Here is a 21,465-nt window from a genome sequence, read left to right as displayed (position 1 = left end):
TGATTTAAGTTCACAAACATGTTTTAGTTGTTTTTATGTGCTGTGTAAGAACTCTCCCCCCAAGTATTTGGTTTCACTCATTCTAAATACCTTTTTATTACATTTTTTCAGAACTTTGGCTTCTATATACTTTCTTGAAAGTTCTATTATACTGTTGAACTTTTGTGGTAACAGGTTATTTCCTTTGAATTTTCGTTGTTCACTTCACGACAAGTTTTCTTTTCAATAATAGGAAGTAAGGAAGAAAAGACTTTCTCTATGATGCTTAAAAGTCAGATACTCTCTACGGTTCTGAATAAGTCTTCTTTACTCATTGTTCTAATGTGACTGATCCAATGTCTTATTGCCTTTTGGCTGATTAGATGGGGATGAGCGCCATTATTCTCCATTATTTTTCCTGAACTCATCTTGTTTCCAACACCAGAGGACTAATACTGTCATTGAGAAAGAAATAGAGCCTGAGCCTCCGTCTCAGGACTGTTTTGAACCGGTAGCTCCAGAATTCCAAGGAAAAGAAGCTATCAGGTAATCACACATATGGGTGTAAGGCAAATGAATTATTGACTAATAGCAACTGGCTGAGCCTGGGCAGAATATTGAAGAACAAACTTGCCTTTGTGCATGTTACTTTGAACTCTTCCATGTGACCACCAATGTCTCCTGATTGCTCCTAAAAGAAAAATTATTTTTGCTTCGCTCCGTATAATGTTATGACATCACCCTCCGTTTTGTCTTCCTCCTTATTTCTGTGTTGATTCTCCTTTCCACAGGTGCTTTCCCCTTTATAACAATGAGAACTTCCTCTTTCCCTAGCCAGCTGTTAGCTAGACACATCTGGCAGTATAGAGGAACTCATGAAGAATTCTACCCAGAATCATTATTTTGCCTATGTAAAAATATCTATCTTTTATTCACAACTGGCTCCCTCTCACCTATTAGCCCCCTTCCAATTTTTCCTTCTCTGGGGACATTTGTTTGCACAACTATCCATTCCTGTAACTTTAGCTCATTCATGCAATATTCCCAGAACATAGGCAGGATGTCTGCCCCAAACAAATGGCTATTGACTATCTTCATCTCTGAAATCCAAAAACAACTGGTGGTTCTAATGGAAGTTTCTTTCTTAAAATAAAGCCTAAAACCCCCATTTAATGGGTGTCTCCCTGTTCAAAGGAAGGCAGAGATAAAACACCCTGTCAGATTCAACACCTTTTAAGTCTTTCTCTTTCGTATTTCCTGACTCTTTGGTTACCCATCCCCCACCACTGCCAGCATCCTGGTTGAATAAATTTCCTTATCTTCATTTTGATTCATGCTCAGAGAAAAGGGTGACTCAATTCTGTTTCCCCCTGAATTTGAAGATGCACTGATCTTATGTAGTGATGACATTTCTCATCTGTCAAACCTGGTTCCTCCCTTGTCCTGCATTAGTTTCCTTTGGGATTCTAATATGCATTCAAGTTTGGTAATCACTCATTTAGAGAACACACTCGTGTGATGTTCAGATGAAACCTTTAGATTTGGGAGCCTAATGCTCGGGGAAAAGGATAGGGTCAACTTTAGGTTGGTGTTAAAATCACAAGAATCAGTAAGGTAACTCCTCAAGAGGATCTAGAGTTGAGAAGACCAGAATGTACATGGAGAACCCTGTGGAAGACCAAGATGATGTATTTGGCAAATGAAGAGGACCTTCCAAGGAAACAGAGAAGGATGTGTTGGGATGAGCACTAGGTGTTTTATGCAACTAATGAATCATTGAACACTATGACAAAAACTTATGCTGTACTATATGCTGGCTAATTGAAAATAACAAGAAGAAGAAGAAGAAGAAGAGACATTTAGAAAGATAGAAGCTAGGAAGGAAACTAGTAAGTTCAATGTGAACTTGAATGTAGGTAACTTGAATGTAGACACTTTTAACAAGGACAGGGTCACCAATAGCAACTCATTATTCCATAAGTAAGGGTAGAAAAAAAAGTCTTTGTTGCAATGTTGCCTCACTACAGTAATGGACTCAGAAGCCAGTGACTGAGGAAAAAGTGAGAAGTGAGAAGGTAGATGTGGTGAATTTATTTTGTCTTATTTTGTAAAATGTTTTACAATAAAGGGGAGGAGTGAAATCTGATTGTATCCAAAGCAGAGTTCTAAGCCAAAGAGAAGCTATCAGAGAGGGAACTATAGAAAATGCAGGTGACAGAGGGTCTGATTAATGAGCAAGTTTGGAGGGACTGGGAGAGCGTGGGAGGGAATAGTTAAAGAGTACTGATACATGAACTGATCTTGCACAGAGTAAAACACATCAAATATTCTAAGGCTAGAGGAAGAAAGTAAGAATAATTCCAAAATGTTCTCCTTTTCTAAGCAAAACACTAATCATTTAATCAAACATTTCAAAGAGACTCTTTTATTTTCTCTCTGAGGGGAAACGATTAATCAAAAATAATCTTTGTCTCTCTGAGTAGACTGGATATGCCCTCCCTTATTTCACATAAAGACGTTGATGTATCTGTCACTTTAACTGGGGTTGTTCCTGATCCCTGCTGATTTCTGTGTTAGCTGAGTAAACACCACTTCTCTCGTTTCAGAATCAGAAATGTTAAAAAAGAATATACCAGCAAGTCTGGGAAAATGGAAGCATTGAAAGGTAAAGACAAATATTTCATTGTTTCATTGACTTCTTTATTACCAAAAATGGAGGAAGTTCCATGTGGAAACAGAAAAAGAAAACAATCCAAACAATCTAACTCTGCCCCTTGGAGATTAATGACTGAGATCTGGCTATAAATCCTTCTAGATGTTTCATGCATCTATCAATTTCCAAGAATGGGGTGACACAATGAAAAGTGTGACTTCACTTTGTTTTTGAAGATGAGTTTGCTAAAAACCATATTGTGTTTTATTTGCACTATGAGGAAAGAATGTTTAGCCTTAAAATTGATAATTTTTTATACCACCCAGGGAATCTACATCGTTTATGTACTGGTGAGATTAACTAGAAGAGATGAGTAACACCATAGACCATGAATTATATTTTTTAAGTCACTATCCCCAGGGGAAACAAAGTTATAATTTTGGATCAGCCAATGTATCTGATAGTAAATTCTAACAAATACAGTTTTCTATAGTAAACATTTAAGTAAGCCTCCAAGTTAGTGGCTACATTTCATAGAGGACAGCTTGCTTTTATTAATAATAGCTTTTAGGGAGAATGTAATTGAATTTTACAAGAGATGGAAGCCTTAAAAGTTACAAAAGAAGAGCTATGGAACTCCCCTAAGGTTGAGAGTTCTCCATCTGATGCATGTACCGCACATTTACTTTCTGGAAGAGAGTGCCCCTTAACTCAGACCTTATACTTAGGCCTCTGAGATCATTTCTCACTTTGAGAGTTTCCTGTACCCTTGTCAGCAAATTGATTCTCATCTCAGGTTTGTCCCCTCCAATGCCATCTAGATCTGTGGTTTCTTTCTTTAATTTTAGCCAAGGATATATTGAAATATTCTTTAAATTTGTCATTTCAATTTCCAGAGCACATGATGCACTACTTCTGTACTCATCAATAACCATGAACTACTTTTTACGTCTAGACATCTTCCAAAAAATTTTTAAAGTGAAAACCAATGGGGGCACCTGCGTGGCTCAGTGGGTTAATCCTCTGCCTTCGGCTCAGGTCATGATCTCAGGGTCCTGGGATCAAGCCCTGCATCAGTCTCCCTGCTCGGCCGGGAGCCTGCTTCCCCCTCGCTCTCTGCCTGCCTCTCTGCCTGCTTGTGATCTCTGTCTGTCAAATAAATAAAATCTTAAAAAAAAAAAAAAGAAAGAAAAAAAAAAACCAATGAATATCAGTGCATGGAAAACCATATGAAATCACCAGTTACATTAGCTCTTTGGGAAGTAATGGGGGAGCTATACTCTCCCCATCATCTCCCCACGCAGCTAGTTCCTATAGCAGCTTTGGAACACCTTTGGGAACACACTTCAGCCTATCTTTCAGCCGCTGACCGGATTCTGTTGTATGACTACCTTGATTGACTTACAGTCATGTACACAATTTGGCTTGTTTCCAGTTATTCATTATAATAAAAAATTCTATAATGAGCCTTCTTGTTCAATCTTTGGAAATATCATAATTTCTGAATATAAATCTCTAAGAGCAGATTATTCAAAAGGACTATATTTTTAACCTCCTTATTCATATTTCAAATCATTTTCCTTCAAGCTTACAAAAATTTATATACTTGTAGGAATAGCAATAATTAAAAATAATGACAATAATAATACCAACAAACACTTTAAGTCTATTGAGTACTTAGTGTGTTCTGGCAACTATGATAAGTGATTTTTTTTTTTTCATTTAATCCTATGAGATACATAGTATCTCTCCCATTTTGCAGATGAAGAAACTGAGGGTTATATTTATTTTTTTCTGATTAATATAGATCAGTTCCAAGATAGATATCATCAGTTTTCTCTCATCCTGGAAAACACCATTTTTTTCCATTTAAAAACATTAAATATAAAATTTATTGATGTGTTTATTTAGTTATCCCAATATTATTTGTTAATTAATTCATCTTTTTGATGAATTTAAAAGACTATTTCATTTATCTTTATTTTTTATGTCTACTTTGCTCTGTCTTGGGCTTCTTTTGCCTTCCATCAGTCAGTGTATTCTGGAGTAGTAACATTATTTTAATTATGGTATTTATTCCACTGGTTGCTGTATTACTAACATGTTATTTTAATTATAATAGTTCTCCAAAAATTTTTTAAAGATTTTATGTATTCGAGAGAGAGAGAGTAAGTAAGTGAGAAGGGGGTAAGAAGGAAAGGGAGAAGCAGACTCCCCACTGAGCAGGGAGCCCAACTCCAGGCTTGATCCCAGGTCCGTAGGACCATGACCTCAGCCGAAGGCAGATGTCCAACCAATTGAGTCATCCAGGCTCCCCTTCTCTGACATATTTTAATACCATGTAGTCAAGAGTAATATCTTGTTATTCTTTTACTTTTCATAATTATTTGAGCTTATTTTTCTAAATTTTTAAAGAATCTTTTAGTCAAATTATAAGTGAGACTTTTAATGGATTAGATTACAACAGGAAAAATTTTCTCTTTAAATGTGATTATTATTACCAGCACTTTAATAACTGAGTAAAGTGAACTTTGCAGTGTTTAGTTTCTCCAAGATCATCCAGTTAGAAAATGGATGAACTGGAATTCATCCCAGTTGTTAATTAATTTCAATAATGTTTGAAAATAGGTCACATAATTTAACTGAAAGAACCTTATATCTCAGATATAATGTATTATAAAATTCTTAAGAATTTCATCCAACAACTTTTCATAATAGAGTTTGGTTTTCACTTGATGGTAAACAAAACAAAAAATAATAAGGGATTCTTAGACAAACAATTTTTTTCTACTGATCTGTAAAGGCAAAATGTTTGTAATAGAAGAATAGAACATTTATAACAGGTGAAAATATACATTTTTGGTGAATATATTTTAAAAGGTAGTTAATGCCATGAAAAATGTTCATCATTTAACATTTGGAAATGTAAGCTAGGAGGGACGCCTCGGTGGCTCAGTGGGTTAAACCTTCTGCCTTCAGCTCAGGTCATGATCTCAGGGTCCTGGGATCAAGCCCTGCATCAGTCTCCCTGCTCGGCCGGGAGCCTGCTTCCCCCTCGCTCTCTGCCTGCCTCTCTGCCTACTGGTGATCTCTGTCTGTCAAGTAAATAAATAAAAAAATCTTAAAAAAAAAAAAAGAAAATGTAAGCTAGGAAAAAATAGAGTATGATAAAAATGTTTATTTACATGTTCATATATGCACACCTGTAAGCAGTGGAAGTAAGTGTGTTACAATGTTAATACTTGGAATTATAGTTAGGTTTATCTTCATAAGTGGTTATATTTATTTCAGAAATATTCTACAATAACTATTATTTTAGCAGCTGGCAAAATATTGGATATTATATGTTTTAAGTTTGAGAATACACAGCTAAATAAATTTTTTGTTCTGCTTTTGGAAACAGCCCTTTCTAATGCCTTCTTATTTATGATGTTAATATTTTATTTTAAAAACAGACTTGTTCTTTGACATATATGAAGGTCAAATCACAGCAATTCTGGGTCATAGCGGAGCTGGCAAATCTTCATTGCTAAACATCCTTAATGGGTTGTCTGTTCCAACAGAAGGTGAGCAAAAAGAAATTTCTCAAAGGCAAGATATCTAGAGGTCATGTGTTGCCTTTCTTATTTTAAGGTGAAAGTGCTTAAGAGAAAATAATGTTTCTTTATCTAACATCGTTTACCAGACTATAGGATTTTGACTGTACTTTATATTTCACAAATTTTTATGAAAATCATTAGCCTTATCCCATTGCTATGGGATATTCCAGAGAAAATATATGCTACCCTGAACCTAGATATGTTAAGATTTATTCATAGTTGTTAATAAATTGTGAAGTCATTATTTTACATTTTTGTGAATATATGCCAATATTTTCCTGAATAAGATTTTTAAGCATTAATAAAATGTATTATCTTGCCCATGTTAAATTATTTTCAACTTCTATTTTTAGGATCAGTTACCATCTATAATAAAAATCTCTCTGAAATGCAAGACTTGGAGGAAATCAGAAAGATAACTGGTGTTTGTCCTCAATTCAATGTTCAATTTGACATACTCACTGTGAAGGAAAACCTCAGGCTCTTTGCTAAAATAAAAGGGATTCAGCCACAGGAGGTGGAACAAGAGGTAAATGCTCATGCTTAGATTAACAAGCTAAATTTGCCAAGTTAAATCATGACCTAATCAGAATATGCCTTCGTGATTTACCTGCTCTGTTATGAATACAGCTTTGTCAGTGAGGTCCTAGAGTAACTACCTGGTGTAACATAGTTAAAATTGTATCGTATGAATCGCCTTGGATTTTAAGCTTTGTGTATTTTCTTGCATAGGTACAAAGAATTTTGTTAGAATTGAACATACAAAACATTGAGGATAACCTTGCTAAACATTTAAGTGAAGGACAGAAAAGAAAGCTGACTTTTGGGATTGCCATTTTAGGAGATCCTCAAGTAAGTGAGATTCTGCATGCCGTGGAATACAGAGTGCTTAGTAAAACGTCAAACTCTTCTTTTAACCTGAAACGTGGTAGAGATTTCATTTCAATGCATCAAGAGAGAATCCGCTGTAAAACTACGGATTTAAGTATATCGGACCTAAATGGCTGGATAGTTACCATTTGTTATCCATGCTGCCCTGTGGGAAGAGTCAGTGTGGGAGAGCTATATTTTATACATTATCATCCTCTGTAGATTTTGCTATTAGACGAACCAACTGCTGGGTTGGATCCCTTTTCAAGGCATCGAGTGTGGAGCTTCCTCAAGGAACACAAAGCAGGCCGTGTAATCCTCTTGAGTACCAATCTCATGGATGAAGCTGACATCCTGGCTGGTAACTATTGGCTTTATCTCAGTTTTGTAATAAAGAAATTGGGAAATGTATATTACTAAAATAAGCACTGTGCTCCCATGACTTTTTTGTGTGTTCCATTTCAAAGCAGTCTGGGGAATGGCAAGTCTAATCCCCCTCTAGAATTCCTCACTGGCTGTACATTTGCTAGATTATGACCATTAATAAAAAATTGTAGGGTTTTTTTTTTTTTTTTAGCTTTTAATTCATTTAAGCATTGAAATCAGTATACGGTTGAAAAATAATCACTTATTCTTTAGAATATGGAGTAGAAGATGTGGCAATGTAATTTCTGTGTTTTGTTTTGTTTTGTTTTGTTCAAGAAATTTTGGAGGGCACAGAAATAGACTGGAACTCATAAGCTTATTTTAAATGCATCAATTTTGATGTGTGTTTCAAAATTTTTAATGTATGTTAGATACATTTATTTTCTTTCTTTTTCCTTTTTTTTTTTAAAAAAGATTTTATTTATTTATTTGACAGAAAGAGATCACAAGTAGGCAGAGAGGCAGACAGAGAGAGGAGGGGAAGCAGGCTCCCTACTGAGCAGAGAGCCCAATGCAGGGCTCGATCCCAGGACCCTGAGATCATGACCTGAGCTGAAGGCAGAGGTTTTAACCCCCTGAGCCATCCAGGCGCCCCTAGATACATTTATTTTCTATAGAGCACTTCTCTTTTAGAAATCTGAGCATTGGCTCCTCACCTGTATTTTCTAGAGAGTGAAGAAATGACTACCATCAACTTTTCTTTCTTGCTTCCTTTTAATCAGATAGAAAAGTGATCATGTCCAATGGGAGACTGAAGTGTGCAGGGTCTTCTGTCTTTTTGAAGAGAAGATGGGGTCTTGGATATCACTTAAGGTAAAGACTGGGGATGTGTGTGTGTGTGTGTGTGTGTGTGTGTGTGTGTACATATATATGCTTTCTTTTTTTTAAAGATTTTATTTGTTTATTTGAGAGAGAGGGAGAGAAATTGTATAAGTGGGTGCTGGCGAGAGGCAGGGGAAGAGGTACAAGCATGCTCTCACTGATCAGGGAGCTGGATGTAGGGCTCAATCCCAGGACCCCAGGATCACAACCTGAGCAGAAGGCAGATGCTTAGCCAACTGAGCCACCCAGGCACCCCATGTTTTCAATACTGGAATTTCAAAAAGTCAGACAATTATGAGGGACAGTTGACTTTATGCTTCATCTTTGCCAGTCTCTTGGCTAGGGTTTCCCAGATGTTTTTCCTGCCTCCTTGTATCTTTGTAATGTTAATGACAAGCAGAATGTCCAAGTTCTAAGCCTAGGCTCACAGATCCCAGCAAGGCTACTTCATGGACCACTTTTCCAAGTACCTGCTCTGTGGATCCTCAGTCTTTCTCTTCTTCCCACTGTCCGTCTCCGTCAGCTGATCCGTACAGTCCTGTAACTGCATGTTTTTGTATGAAAACTGTATGTTTTCATTCTTGCATTGGGCACAAAATCAAATAATTTCAGAGGCTAGTATCAAAAGTGGGAGAGAGTTAAGAGCACTGTAGCTAATAAGAAAGTGTGTGCAGGTGAAAAGTACTTTAAAAAACCCAAACCAAAAACCCTATAGCCAAACAAAACGTGCATGTAAGCCAAACTTCCCTATTAGTCACTAATTCCTGATATCCATACAATCTGGTGTGATTACTTTCCCTAAGCAATTTCTTCTGTCTAATGTTCTTGCCTTGCTCTATTTATCTCCTTATTTGAAAGACAGTCTCCCTTCCAGCATGCATGTGTGTGTATATTTGTAGCTGTTCTGAATTTATGCAAACTCCTCTGTATAGATCACAAGATTTTTGGAACTGATGGTATTATTATTATTACTTCTGTTGTTGTTTTATATTTACTCATTTTGTTTGTTCCCTAAAGGCAGGTAAAGTAGTACTCAAAGGTTAGGTATGCAGTACAAGCCCTGCTTTTGTAATAGCACTAGAGAAAATATAAATCAATGATCTTTTCTTTTAAATATTAGTTTGTACAGAAATGAAGTATGTGATCCAGAAAAAATAACATCCTTCATTAATCATTACATCCCTGATGCTAAATTAAAAACAGAAAACAAAGAAAAGCTTGTGTATACTTTGCCCATGGAAAGGACAAATAAATTTCCAGGTAACTGAAATACAATTACAATGGCATGAAATTTGGGAGCAAGTGTTCACCTCATTATTACAACTTTCATTACTTAATGGATTTGGATTTTGTCTTAGGTTGGGTTCTTTAAAAAAGCAGAACTTGAAATGAGGACTTTAGCACACCTTTTTTGGGGTAACTGATACCTAGAAACACCAGGAGGGAATGGGGTCATGAGAGTGAGAAGCGAAAGAGGCTACAGGAGTTTGCATTATCGAGCGTGGATGGTTGCAATACGAAATCGAGATGTAATACCGTTGAAGTAAATACGTGAGTAAGTGAGCAAGGGGCTCCGAGTTATGTCACAAGAGCGGTGAGAGAGCTGGGGTATTTACTGGACACTCTCCACCCTTCATTGGTTAAGAGATGCTCTCAGGAGCATTAATTTTCTAACCCACATGGCTTGGGCTCAACACGAGCCTGGCATACTTCACAGCCCAGAACAAAATGCCTTCAGGCAGGGCTTAATAAGCAGATTTACTGTGTATGTATGAGTATGGAAGGGATGGGTGTGGAGCACAAGGTGTCTGTTATAGGTTCCCTTTTATATTTTAATTTAATTGTGTATATATTTATCTTGCAGAAAAAAAAATAGTTTATTTATTCTACAAAAGTATTCACCATAGGTTCCCAGTTTGCTGAGTAGCAGACCCAACCTAGGATTTGTTTGATAAGTAATTCTAATAACAGCTAACTCTTTGTACCATGTTTGCTATGAGTCAGGCACTGTTCCTAATAGTTTCCTATACATCAGTTCATTTAGTCTTACAACCACTCTAGGAGGTAGGTGCTATAGTCTTCTCTGTCTCAGAAATGAGGAAATATATCTGTCTTTTTGTTATAAAAATGTTCTTTTTTATCTAAACATTGAGTTTATTAAAGGTTTAACTCTCTGCAGCCCTGATTTAAAAGAGGCTCATTTGGATGATTCAATCTAATTAAGCGACTACTCAGGGATTCAGATTTAGTCTGACCCCCAAATAAGGCAGCTCTCTGTGCCCTTCAGGAGCTGCAAGATGGTGTTCTCAAATCCATAGGCTATACCGTGTTATTTTATCCAATGAGCTACAACTAGGCTTCTTTTTTCATTTGGGGAAGGAAAATAATACACTATTTGTTGATACCACTATAAGAACATGTCCCACCAGAATTCCTGGTGTTAATGTTTTGGTCTATGGCAGTCTCTTTATGCTGACCCTAGACCCCTGCATGTCCAGTGGCATTCTTACATCCTATCGGAAATAGAGGGTAATAATCAATGTTTATTGGGAACCTATTATGTAAAACTCAATGCTTGAGACACTAGTGATATTGAGTTAAATAAGACATCTGAGTCCCTGCCCTCACTGAGGTTACATTCTGTTGGGTGGGGAGAAGTGGACACGCACAATAAGCCAAGGTATATTACGATTGTATAATGCATACATTATATGTGTTGTATAATGCATACCTTATACAGAATGTATAATCCTTGTTTATCAAGGTCACATGGTTTAGAGAGAAAGCCAATGTCAGGCTAGGGGTTTATATAGAGTGCCAGGAGTACAAAAGAAGAAAATGATCAAAAACATTCCAACCAGAGGGAGGGGAAGAGATGTCTGGAGTGTAGCAAGTGCAGGAGGAGACTGGCAAGTGGGAATGGGTAAGGTTGTAGGAGTAGATAGAGGTTCGAGCATACAGCTTTAGAGGCCACTGTATGGTGTTCAATTTTAACTTAAATGCACTGAGAAACCACTGAAAGTCATTAAATGGGGAATTGATGTGATGTGACTCACATTTTCATTTTCTGGCTATAAAAGCACACTCTGGATATAGAAGAAGAAGAGTAGATGCTGGGAAACCAGCCATAGGACCATTTCAGACTTACAGGTGAAAGATGAGATCATTGTGCGACCATGGCACCCACTGAAAGATGGATGAAAAATCCAGAGGGACTTCTAGAATTTTGGCTCAAGTCACCAGGTGGAAGATGGTGTCATTTGTTATAAAATGATGAGAGAGACAGTTGGGTGGAGGATGGAGAAAGAGGAATTAGTGTTCTGTTTTAGAAACGTTTGCTTTGAGATGCTTTTAGACTTCAAAGTGGAGATGTTAAGTGGTTAAAGATACAGTTGGATATAGGATATTGGAAATCAGAGAATAATCAAAATGAGGGTTGGATTTGGGAATCTTAGCATACAGATGGATTTCATGCAAAGTGATTGGATTTGAATGTATGGAAAGAGAAGGTGAGCCAGGACTGAGCCCTCAGGAGAAAGTAGAGGATGAGTCAGAGAATGGTGGACATCAAGAGCCCCCCGCCCCCATGAACTTGAAAGAAAAACAAAAGAATATGTATGTTTTTATTCACTCAAGAGAGACAATGTTTGTAGAAGGACGAAGGAGTCAGCAGTTTTGAATGTCCTTGAATGAGAGAGGGAGAAAAAGAGAGAGAGAGAGAGAGCTAAAAGAATTTTTAGAAAGTTCTTGTCCGTTGAATTTAGGATGTGGAATTGTTGATGACCTTGAGAAGAACAGTTTCTGTGGAGAGCTAGAGAGAGCATTTCGAGTCGTGGGGGTTCAGTTGAATAGGATGTGACCAATTGAAGGGGATGAAGTAGACAAATCCTTGAGCCATGGGCCCAGTGGGGAAGGGAGACTGGGTTTTTGCTTTTTTTGTTACTTGTGTTTGTTTACTGGGTTAACTTCTAGAGCATTTTTCCTGCTGTTTGGGATGGCCTGGTACATGTAGGAGAAATTGATGACACAGGCCAGAGAAGGGCAGGAGAGATTAATTTAGGAGGTCCTTCAGGTACCTGCATGGAACAGGATTCAGAACGCAAGTCAAAGAGGTACACTTTGGTGGGAGCAGCTCTAAGTCATCCACCCGTACAGAACCAAAACCCAGAATACAGGTAGAAATTAACATTGATTTGTGTGGAGGTGAGAAGAAGTAAGAAGTAAGTGTTCTAGAAGTTCATGTGTTGGGGATATAAAATAGAGTATAGATGGTTTGAGGGTAGAGATGGAAGTTCTGACATATTCAATTCAGAGAAGAAGAACATTCTATTAAAATTTTGCTTTTGCTTACTGTGATACTCCAAAGACATGTATTTCCTGAACAATATTCTGGATTACCTTTTAAATAAATGTTAATTTACTGGGTTTTGTTATCAGTGTGATATTTAAAAATATATCTGTTCTGGTCTGTTGCCTTAGACCTTTTCAGTGAGCTTGATAAGTGTTCTGGCCAGGGTGTGATGAGTTATGACATTTCCATGTCAACTCTGAATGACGTCTTCATGAAACTGGAAGGAAAATCAACTATTGGACAAGGTAAATGCATTGTATGACTAACAGAAAATCAATTTCCAAATAATCATGAATTAATTGGGTATCTTATAATTCTTTATACATGATTTACACTAAGGAGTGTGAATAATTCCAAATCTGACTAATGTTGGGAAAGGTTGTATTGTTTCCTAACATCATTACTAGGACTGAACACCGATCCCTTTTTGGGATATAACAAATTTGTCCTCGCAGACTCTTTGCTTCCTAGTTCAGCAGTTTTCTCCTATCCCCAGACGCTCACTGCTACTTGGATATTCTGAGGATGTGAAAGGCTCTCAATCAAGGTCATGAAGTCTGAGCAGATATTTCTTATAAACATTGCTCTTAGCTTGTTCATGTAGAAAATTTCACTAAGGTCACAATGGAGAAAATGCTAGGATCATCTCCTGTGTATTTTAATGGGTTGTAATAATAAGAAGGACAATCGGGGCACCTGGGTGGCTCAGTGGGTTAAAGCCTCTGCCTTTGGCTCAGGTCATGATCCCAGGGTCCTGGGATCAAGCCCTGCATTGGGTTCTCTGCTCTGCAGAGAGCCTGCTTCCTCCTCTCTCTCTGCCTGCCTCTCTGCCTACTTGTGATCTCTGTCTGTCAAATAAATGAATAAATCTTTAAAAAAAAAGAATATAAAAATAATAATAAGGACAGTCATTTACAGAATCTCTACCCAGAAACTTTGATCAATGTGTCGATATAGTGTATTACCTTTCTCCAATAGTCTTTCCAACAAAAGGTATTGGCACCATTCTATGCAGGAGGAAACTAGACACTTAGGTTAAGTGATTGGTCCTAAATCATGCCACTTATAAGTCATGTATTTGGGAATCAGGTACAGGTTTGGTGACTTTAGAGAGCTGGTAATCATTCACCCACATTTTGAAATTATTGACAGCTTAATAGCTGACATTCAGGCATCAATGATTGATTATTTCTATGGAGAATATTTCTTGAAATCCCTCAGAATATTGTTACATATGGGACCTTTTATGCCTTTTCAAAGGCTAGGCATAACAAGGTCACCTTTCACTGAATCCTTCTTTGGGTATGAATTTAGTTGTATTTTATCATTGAGTTTATTGAATGTGGTGATTATAAATTTAATTTGTTTCTTACATTGTTTGCTTTGTAACCATCGTAAAACAACTTCTAGTGTTTTGAGAAAGAGAAAACTGTGATGTCCAAGGATGGCATTAATAACATGTGTGCATGTGTGTGTGTAGATTTTGAACAAGCAGAAATAAGAGGCACAGAAAACCTACACGACATAGAGCCAGCTTGCTCTTCTTTCCCTGAAATGCAAAAGGCTGCGAGTGGCATGGGCCTCTGGAAAATGCAGATCCGCGCAATAGCACGGCTCCGTTTCTTGAAGTTAAAGCGTGGGAAGAAAGACCTTTTGATTCTGTGAGTATTAGAGGACTGTACTTAAGTTAGTGAGTTTCAAGGGAGGGTTCAACCAGAAGAGAATTTAAAACTAGAACATACTACCCAACATTCTTGCCAGGACATGGATAAATACAACATTTCATTTTACTAACAGTAGGAATGCTTGCGTGGTAGCATTTAATTAGCTTTCTCAACAGGGCTGCTTAGTTTTCATGGTTTGATCGCCTGGTGTTTATATAGCCTTACCTTGGGTACTGTGTGGGCTGCGAAGGCCTGACTTTCAAAATTGCAGCACCTATAATCATGGCTGGCATAGACTGTGTAAAGTCTGATGATCAATAAAATTGCTACAGATTAATGTGGTTATTTTCTCTTTATTGGTAGACTCTTGGTATTTGGGATTGCAATGTTCCCTTTGATTGTGGAAAAGATAATTTATGCCCTATTAATTCAAAAGAGTGATTGGGAATTTAAATCTGAACTGTATTTCCTCTCTCCTGGACAACCTCCAGAAGATCCCCGTACCAGCCTGTTGATCATCAATAACACAGGTGAAGAGAAAAACAAAATTATAATCCAGAAATAAGTTATTTTTATGTAGAGGGGAAAGAAAGCGAATCATAAGACAAGAAAATAATGTATTTAGGCTTCATTCATAGAAAATATTAATAGAAAATATTTAAGGAAAATAGGGGAGGTATGGTGTATCGTTCTGATTTTGGAGAGGACAGAGATGGTGGGACAAGAGAGAAGGAGCGTGGGTTTCTATATAACCTGGTTAAAGCAGATTTTCCTATCTACCTCACCTCCCTAAGCTATTATGTGAGAGAAGGAAACTTGTATATTGATTGACTGAACCACTCTATTTGAGATCTCCTTGTTACAGCAGCCTAAACTATTCCATAAATATTACACACAAATAATAGATATAATAATAATAATAATAGATATTATAAATAACATTATATACAAATGTTATATGATTGACATATAAAGAAAAAATTTTTATACCTTATGCCCCTCCAATAGGACCTAGCAAGATTCCTTAAGACAATTTGGTACCCATGCTCTTGTTAACCTAAATCAGGGGTAATTGGTTTTGTCTAACTCTTTAACTTTGAAGAAGCACTTGTTTCTGTTTAAGATATAAAATACGTGTATATATTCATATATATATATACATATAATATATACATAGTCATATATATAGCCATTAAATATTCATATACAGTTATGACTCAGGGTGATGGATTCTCCTCTTTATACAAGGTGATCTTTTAGTTTTTGCTCTCATTCTTTTCTATTTGGGTTTTAGAAAGTAAGTTTTATTCACTCTGCTACCTTAAAATGGAAATTTTTGCATACTATGTATTTTATTTCTAAGATCTAGAAATTTTCAGCCTGTCATTGTCAGCCTATTCATTTTTATTTTTCAATCTATCATCGTCTCGTGTATATGTTTTCCTTTCCAGTTACTCGAAGAACAATATGCTTGGATTAACTTACTTATTTTTCTTCCCTGTACTCAGTTGTGAAGTATTTGGGGATTTAAGTTTGGGGCTTCTCTGCCGTCTTGTTCCTCTTTTCTCCAAGTATGATGATTCTTGGTAAGATGTTCATCTTTAAATCAGGGAATCCCTGTTTGCCTAAGGGAATGTGGGTAACCACGAAGGTTTCCTACCTTAGGTGACTGTGGAGATGGAGAGTGGATGCACAGAAAGCTTATTTCCTATGTATATGTTCCTTTCCCACCTGGTAGGAATGCTGATTCATCTGGGGCTTGGTCCTGTCTTATGATCCCAGAACCCCTTCTGAATGTCCCTAGTATGAATTCCATTTCAAAGTCCAAATGACCAAAATATGAGAGTCCTCTTTTTTTCTTTTCCCATTCCATCCTGTCCTTGTAACTCTCGAGGTTACTCTAGATCTTGCCCTGCTCTTTTCCGCAAGTAGTATCTCTTAAAAAGTAAATCTGGGAGAAGGGGGTGAGATTATGGACATTGGGGAGGGTATGTGCTTTGGTGAGTGCTGTGAAGTGTGTAAACTTGGTGATTCACAGACCTGTACCCCTGGGGATAAAAATATATGTTTATAAAAAATAAAAAATTTAAAAAAAAAAAAAAGTAAATCTGGGGATCTGTGTGCTGGGGACAAGGGCCCCTGTTGCCTGTTCCATGTGGACCACGGGGAAAGAACAGCAGTCACTTTGTTTCAGGTGTGGTTAACCATTTAATGAGCATGGCTGTGGCTTCGGAGCCCACTTTGCCCCCTGAATTTGTCCACTCTGAGTTTCCATTTCTTGGACATTGGTTTTAACTTTGTCGTTGTTAGCTCTTGTGTGCTCTAGGCTGTGGGTTTTCTTAGCTCTTATTTCTCTGTCAAACAATCACCTGCTTTCTCCTTTAGGGGCATATCAAAAACTTTGGTCTAATAGTGGCACTCTTTTCATTTCTTATTATATATATTTCATTTCTTGCTAAATATATATATTTCATTTCATTTCTTACTGTATTCATACTTCATATATTCATATATCTTACTAAATATATATTTCATGTATTCATGTATCTGATATATGAATATATTCATATATCTTACTAAATATTTATTTCATATATATGAATATATATCTTATTAAATATATATTTCTTTTCATTTCTTACTACATATATTTCTTTTCTTACTAAATATATATATATATATATATATACACACTTGGGAAATAGATATATATGTAAAATATTTTTTCCTAAAGATTTATTTATTTATTTGTTTAGTTTTAAATATTTTATTTATTTATTGGTCAAAGAGAGAGAGAGCACAAGCAGGGGGAACTGCAGGAGAGGGAAAAGAAGAAGCAGGTTCCCCACTGAGCAGAAAGCCAGACGTGGAGCTTTATTCCAGGACCCTGGGATCATGACCTGAGCCGAAGGCAGATACTTAACTGACTGAGCCACCCAGGCACCCCTAGAATTATTTTGTTTTAATAGTCACATGGTAACTGCACTAAACAGAATCATAAAACTAATTTATCACAGCTTAGGGTTTGATAAATAAAAGATGGTAGAATGAGCCAATATTATTATTGTGATGCCCAAAGACACATGCCTTCACATAATATTCTATAAATATTGACTTCAAATTGTGTATGTGGTTTATTTTAAAATTTTGACATATATCTTCTTGCTTTTATGGCCTTCTGTTATTGATTTCATGGTAGGATCAAATATTGAAGATTTTATACAGTCGGTGAAGCATCAAAACATACTTCTGGAAGTAGATGATTTTGCAAACAGAAACGGCACTGATGACCTGTCGTACAATGGAGCTATCATAGTTTCTGGCAAACAAAAGGTATCTTTGCGTCTTGGTTTTGCTTTCATTTTTAACTGTTTTTAAATGACAGTCAACCTAGCTAGTCTATAGCAATTGGATTTAGAATATGTGGGGTCATTATCGAATAAGCTGTGAAGTTTAAATAAGCTTTTACAAAACATTTTCAATCTTAACTTTGAGATGAGATGATTTTTACACTTGAGAGGAGCTAAGTGTAATTGCATTATTCAGATTCAATAAAATATTAGACCTGATAAGTACCAACCATGAATTTAAAGAATTTTCTTCAATGGCTAACTACTCAAAAGACATTTTGGTATACAGTTGACCTTTAAACAACACAGGGGTTGGAGTGCTGAACCCCTGCACAGTTGAAAATCCACATATAACTTTTAAGTCCCTAAAAACTTACCTGCTAAGAGCCTACTGTTGACTGAAAGCCTTACCAATAAAGTAAGCAATTGATTAACACATACTTTGTGTGTTATACATATTGTATACTGTATTCTTGCAATAAGGTAAGCTAGAGAAAAAACAATGTTATTAAAAACATTAGGAAGAGAAATGCATTTACACTACTGTATTGTGTTTATCAGAAAAGATTCACATATAAGCGAACAGTGTAGCTCCAAACCGTGTTGTTCAAGGGTCAACTGTATGGAGAATATACATTATGGACTATAAAAGTCACGAGAAATCTCTGAGAAAAAAGTGTCCTCAGTCTCCTGTTAACATGTTTCAATTTGAGTAAAAGAGTCCAAGGGCCAGAGATTATTCCAGGCACAAGGCTCTTGAAAAATACATCTTAATTGTAAGTAAAACTCTGAGTCTTACTTAAAAGCTAGTGAAAAGCAGGAAGCCAACGTTAAAGGAAGCTACCTCATTATTTCTTGCTATAAGGAAAATAAAAAACAAAACAAAAGTCTTAAAAGATACATCACTGAATTCAGTTCCATTTAAACTAAGGACACCATAAAAACCACAGTCTTACTCTGTTGTAGGTCAGAAACTAACGTAGCATTGTTTAAAAAAAAAAAGGTAATCCATTTGTGCCAACTGTAGGAAACTGCGTTGCTTAACAATTGCCTTGTTTTTTATCTAACGTATTTATTACATGAACCCATAGAATATATAAACACTCCTGAGCCTCTTGATACATGCATAAACATTTTCATAAACATGAAGAGTGTAAATATTGTCTTAGCATAAAAATGGATCACTGGCAGTGTAACCATGAATATTTTATGCACGCTCTGCTTATCTCCTATCCAGGAAATCAGAGTTCCTTTGCTTACTCACTGTATGCTGACTGTGTCTCCTTATCAGGGCTACCTTTTTATTCCGTTATTTGAAATTTCCTCAACAGTAAGAGGACAAAACGATCTAAAATTAGTCATATTAAGAAAAATCCATATTGCTGGCTATCCAACCAATTAATTATCTCCTAAGGAAGCAGAAGCTCAGCAAGGTTCCTGAACTTAAGGATGGTCACACAGAATGGGACACTACTGGGATTTTAATATAAAAACTTTTTTGTTGTTCTTTAATGACAGAATTAACCTCATTTTATTTGTTTTTATTTTATTCAAAGGATTACAGATTTTCAGTTGCCTGCAATACTTTGAGACTGCACTGTTTTCCTATTCTTGTGAATATTATTAGCAATGGGTTACTTCGAATGTTTAATGGCACAGAAAATATTCGAATTGAGAGAAGCCCGTATCCTTTTGTAAGTACTGGATTTCTTACTCTGAACGATTAAGAATATGGCCAGCACCCTATGTTTTCCCTCTTTAGCTTTTAAATATTCATCATTGGTCGCTAATCCTAAAAATCTTTTGTCATGACATTTGAAACATTATATGTAACAGAATATGATTTTTCCCCCCTTGGTATTATCAAGTGCTCATGGGGGGAATACTTTTCAATATGATGTTGTTGTCTTCTAGAGAAGCTTCTGGAAAGATACACTCTTGATGGTGGATGTGGATTGGACAGCGTGTGAGGGAGGTTGTGTGGAGGGAACGTGTAAACTGATTGGAAATCAAGAATACTTGTAAAACAGTTTTAGATTTGTAAATCTAATCTAATTTGTTGGTGGACCATTCATTGACTAAATGGGTAGTAGACTGATACGAAGGAGAATTTGCCAGTTCTCAGCTGTGTCTGCCTTCTGATTACCTCCTTCACCCGCCTGTAGTTGTGTGCATTGTGGGGATGTCTGACGCACACGGGCTGCATCTTCGGGGTTTTGTCAGCTGGCGACAGTCTGGGTTTAGATGACAGGAAGCAGTAGTGGGAGCCAGGAGAGCAGGAGCACTCTGCAGCCGGGGCTCCAGTCACCGTGCTTCCTCCCTTTGCCGCCCCCCCCCCCCCGACCCTGCCCCAGCGCAGACGGGGACGGTCTCCTTGCTTCATCTTCACTGGCTTCTCCAATCTTTCCACAACCCGGCGTGAGTATTTTCTCTCTATTTGAAGGCCTGAAGGTAGTAGTGCTTTTCTGGTTAGACCCTGATAGTCAAGAGGGATCTCTTAAAGGTGACTCAAACGGTTTCAAACCAGAAGATTGGAAGAACAATACATAGGATTAGAAATGGAGCCATCGGAAAAGGAAACCCATTTTGTGACAAAGGGGCTGAATTCAGTTTTGGCTTCACTGCATTCGTGGTGCTGGGGGTACGTGCCTGAGCAGATGGACGTGATACGTGAACGGCCAGCGATGGACACAGGCACCTATGAGTTGAAGCCGCCACTGACTGTGCGAGCTGGGACAGTGCTAGGGTCGGGGTAGGGGGAGCGCTCTGAAGGGAACTCTCCAGAAAGTAGAACCAACCAGCAGTAGAAAGGCATAGATGGTATCCCCTCTTGGTCTTTTAGTGTCCTCATATCATAAGTAAAGCTTGAGAGCTGTAGAATTATTTTGAGACAGGCTATGGCACTGCTGGACTGTGATTAGGTACAAGCCGTCCTATACCAAAGCCGGGGCCCAACCTCAGGCAGACGCTGATTTGGGGATGGTGATTCAAAGTTGGTCTCCTTGCCCACAGGCCGAGGGGCATCACGTTTTCTTTTTAGCTCTGGGTTCCTTCCGAGCACATTCGACCCGCTGCTGATGGCTTCACATATCCATCGCTATGTCAACTGAGAAAGACCTGCTGTTACTCAGGCCTGAATGATCACAAGTCCCAAATTATTACTTTTTGCATGGCGGCATAAACACATGACATACAATTCGCCATCTTGACCATTTTTTAAGTGTGCAATTAGCAGTGTCAGACATGTTCAATTACTGTGAAACAGATCTCTAAAATTTTCTTATCTTGTAAAACGAAAACCTTGCACCAGTTACACGAGAACGTCCCATTGTCCCCTTTGCCCAGCCCCTGGCAATCATCCTCCTACTTTCTGTTTCTATTAACTACTTTGGATACCTCCTATATGGGCAATCATATTGGATTTGGTTTTTGAATAATGTCCTTGAAATTCATCCATGCTGTAACACTTGACATGCTTTCCTTCCTTTTAAAGGCTGAATAATATTCCACTGTATGTATATACTATGTTTTGTTTATCCCTTTATCTGTTGGTGGACATTTGGATTGCTTCCACCTCTTGTCTATTATAAATAGTGCTGCTAGGAACATGGGTGAGAAGATATCTTTGAAACTCTGATTTCAGTTCTCTTCCGTGTACACCCTGAAGTGGGTCCTGAGTTACACTTTACTCTTTTTTGTTTTTTTTTGGCTAGGAGTTAAAGCCTCATGTCAAATGATCAGAAATCATTTC

General features: G+C 37.2%; 1 protein-coding gene across 2 annotated transcripts in view; it reads left to right on the top strand.

Moving 5' to 3' along the window:
- The window catches only part of ABCA6 (ATP binding cassette subfamily A member 6), a 59,094-nt gene that overhangs the window by 17,656 nt on the left and 19,973 nt on the right, over positions 1 to 21,465 (top strand). For both annotated transcript variants that reach the window (XM_082708306.1, XM_082708307.1), the window contains 13 exons: positions 363 to 525; positions 2,586 to 2,644; positions 6,088 to 6,198; positions 6,585 to 6,760; positions 6,964 to 7,083; positions 7,324 to 7,462; positions 8,250 to 8,340; positions 9,470 to 9,609; positions 12,829 to 12,945; positions 14,181 to 14,361; positions 14,728 to 14,894; positions 17,564 to 17,697; positions 19,271 to 19,408. In XM_082708306.1, the coding sequence (XP_082564432.1) occupies positions 363 to 525; positions 2,586 to 2,644; positions 6,088 to 6,198; positions 6,585 to 6,760; positions 6,964 to 7,083; positions 7,324 to 7,462; positions 8,250 to 8,340; positions 9,470 to 9,609; positions 12,829 to 12,945; positions 14,181 to 14,361; positions 14,728 to 14,894; positions 17,564 to 17,697; positions 19,271 to 19,408 (1,736 nt within the window). The remainder of the gene's footprint in view (positions 1 to 362; positions 526 to 2,585; positions 2,645 to 6,087; positions 6,199 to 6,584; positions 6,761 to 6,963; positions 7,084 to 7,323; positions 7,463 to 8,249; positions 8,341 to 9,469; positions 9,610 to 12,828; positions 12,946 to 14,180; positions 14,362 to 14,727; positions 14,895 to 17,563; positions 17,698 to 19,270; positions 19,409 to 21,465) is intronic.

Source organism: Mustela nivalis (genome assembly GCF_964662115.1).
Source record: "Mustela nivalis genome assembly, chromosome: 17".
NCBI classification, from domain to species: domain Eukaryota; kingdom Metazoa; phylum Chordata; class Mammalia; order Carnivora; family Mustelidae; genus Mustela; species Mustela nivalis.
Note: the sequence above shows the minus strand (reverse complement) of the source record. Positions and strands in the feature narration are given on the sequence as shown.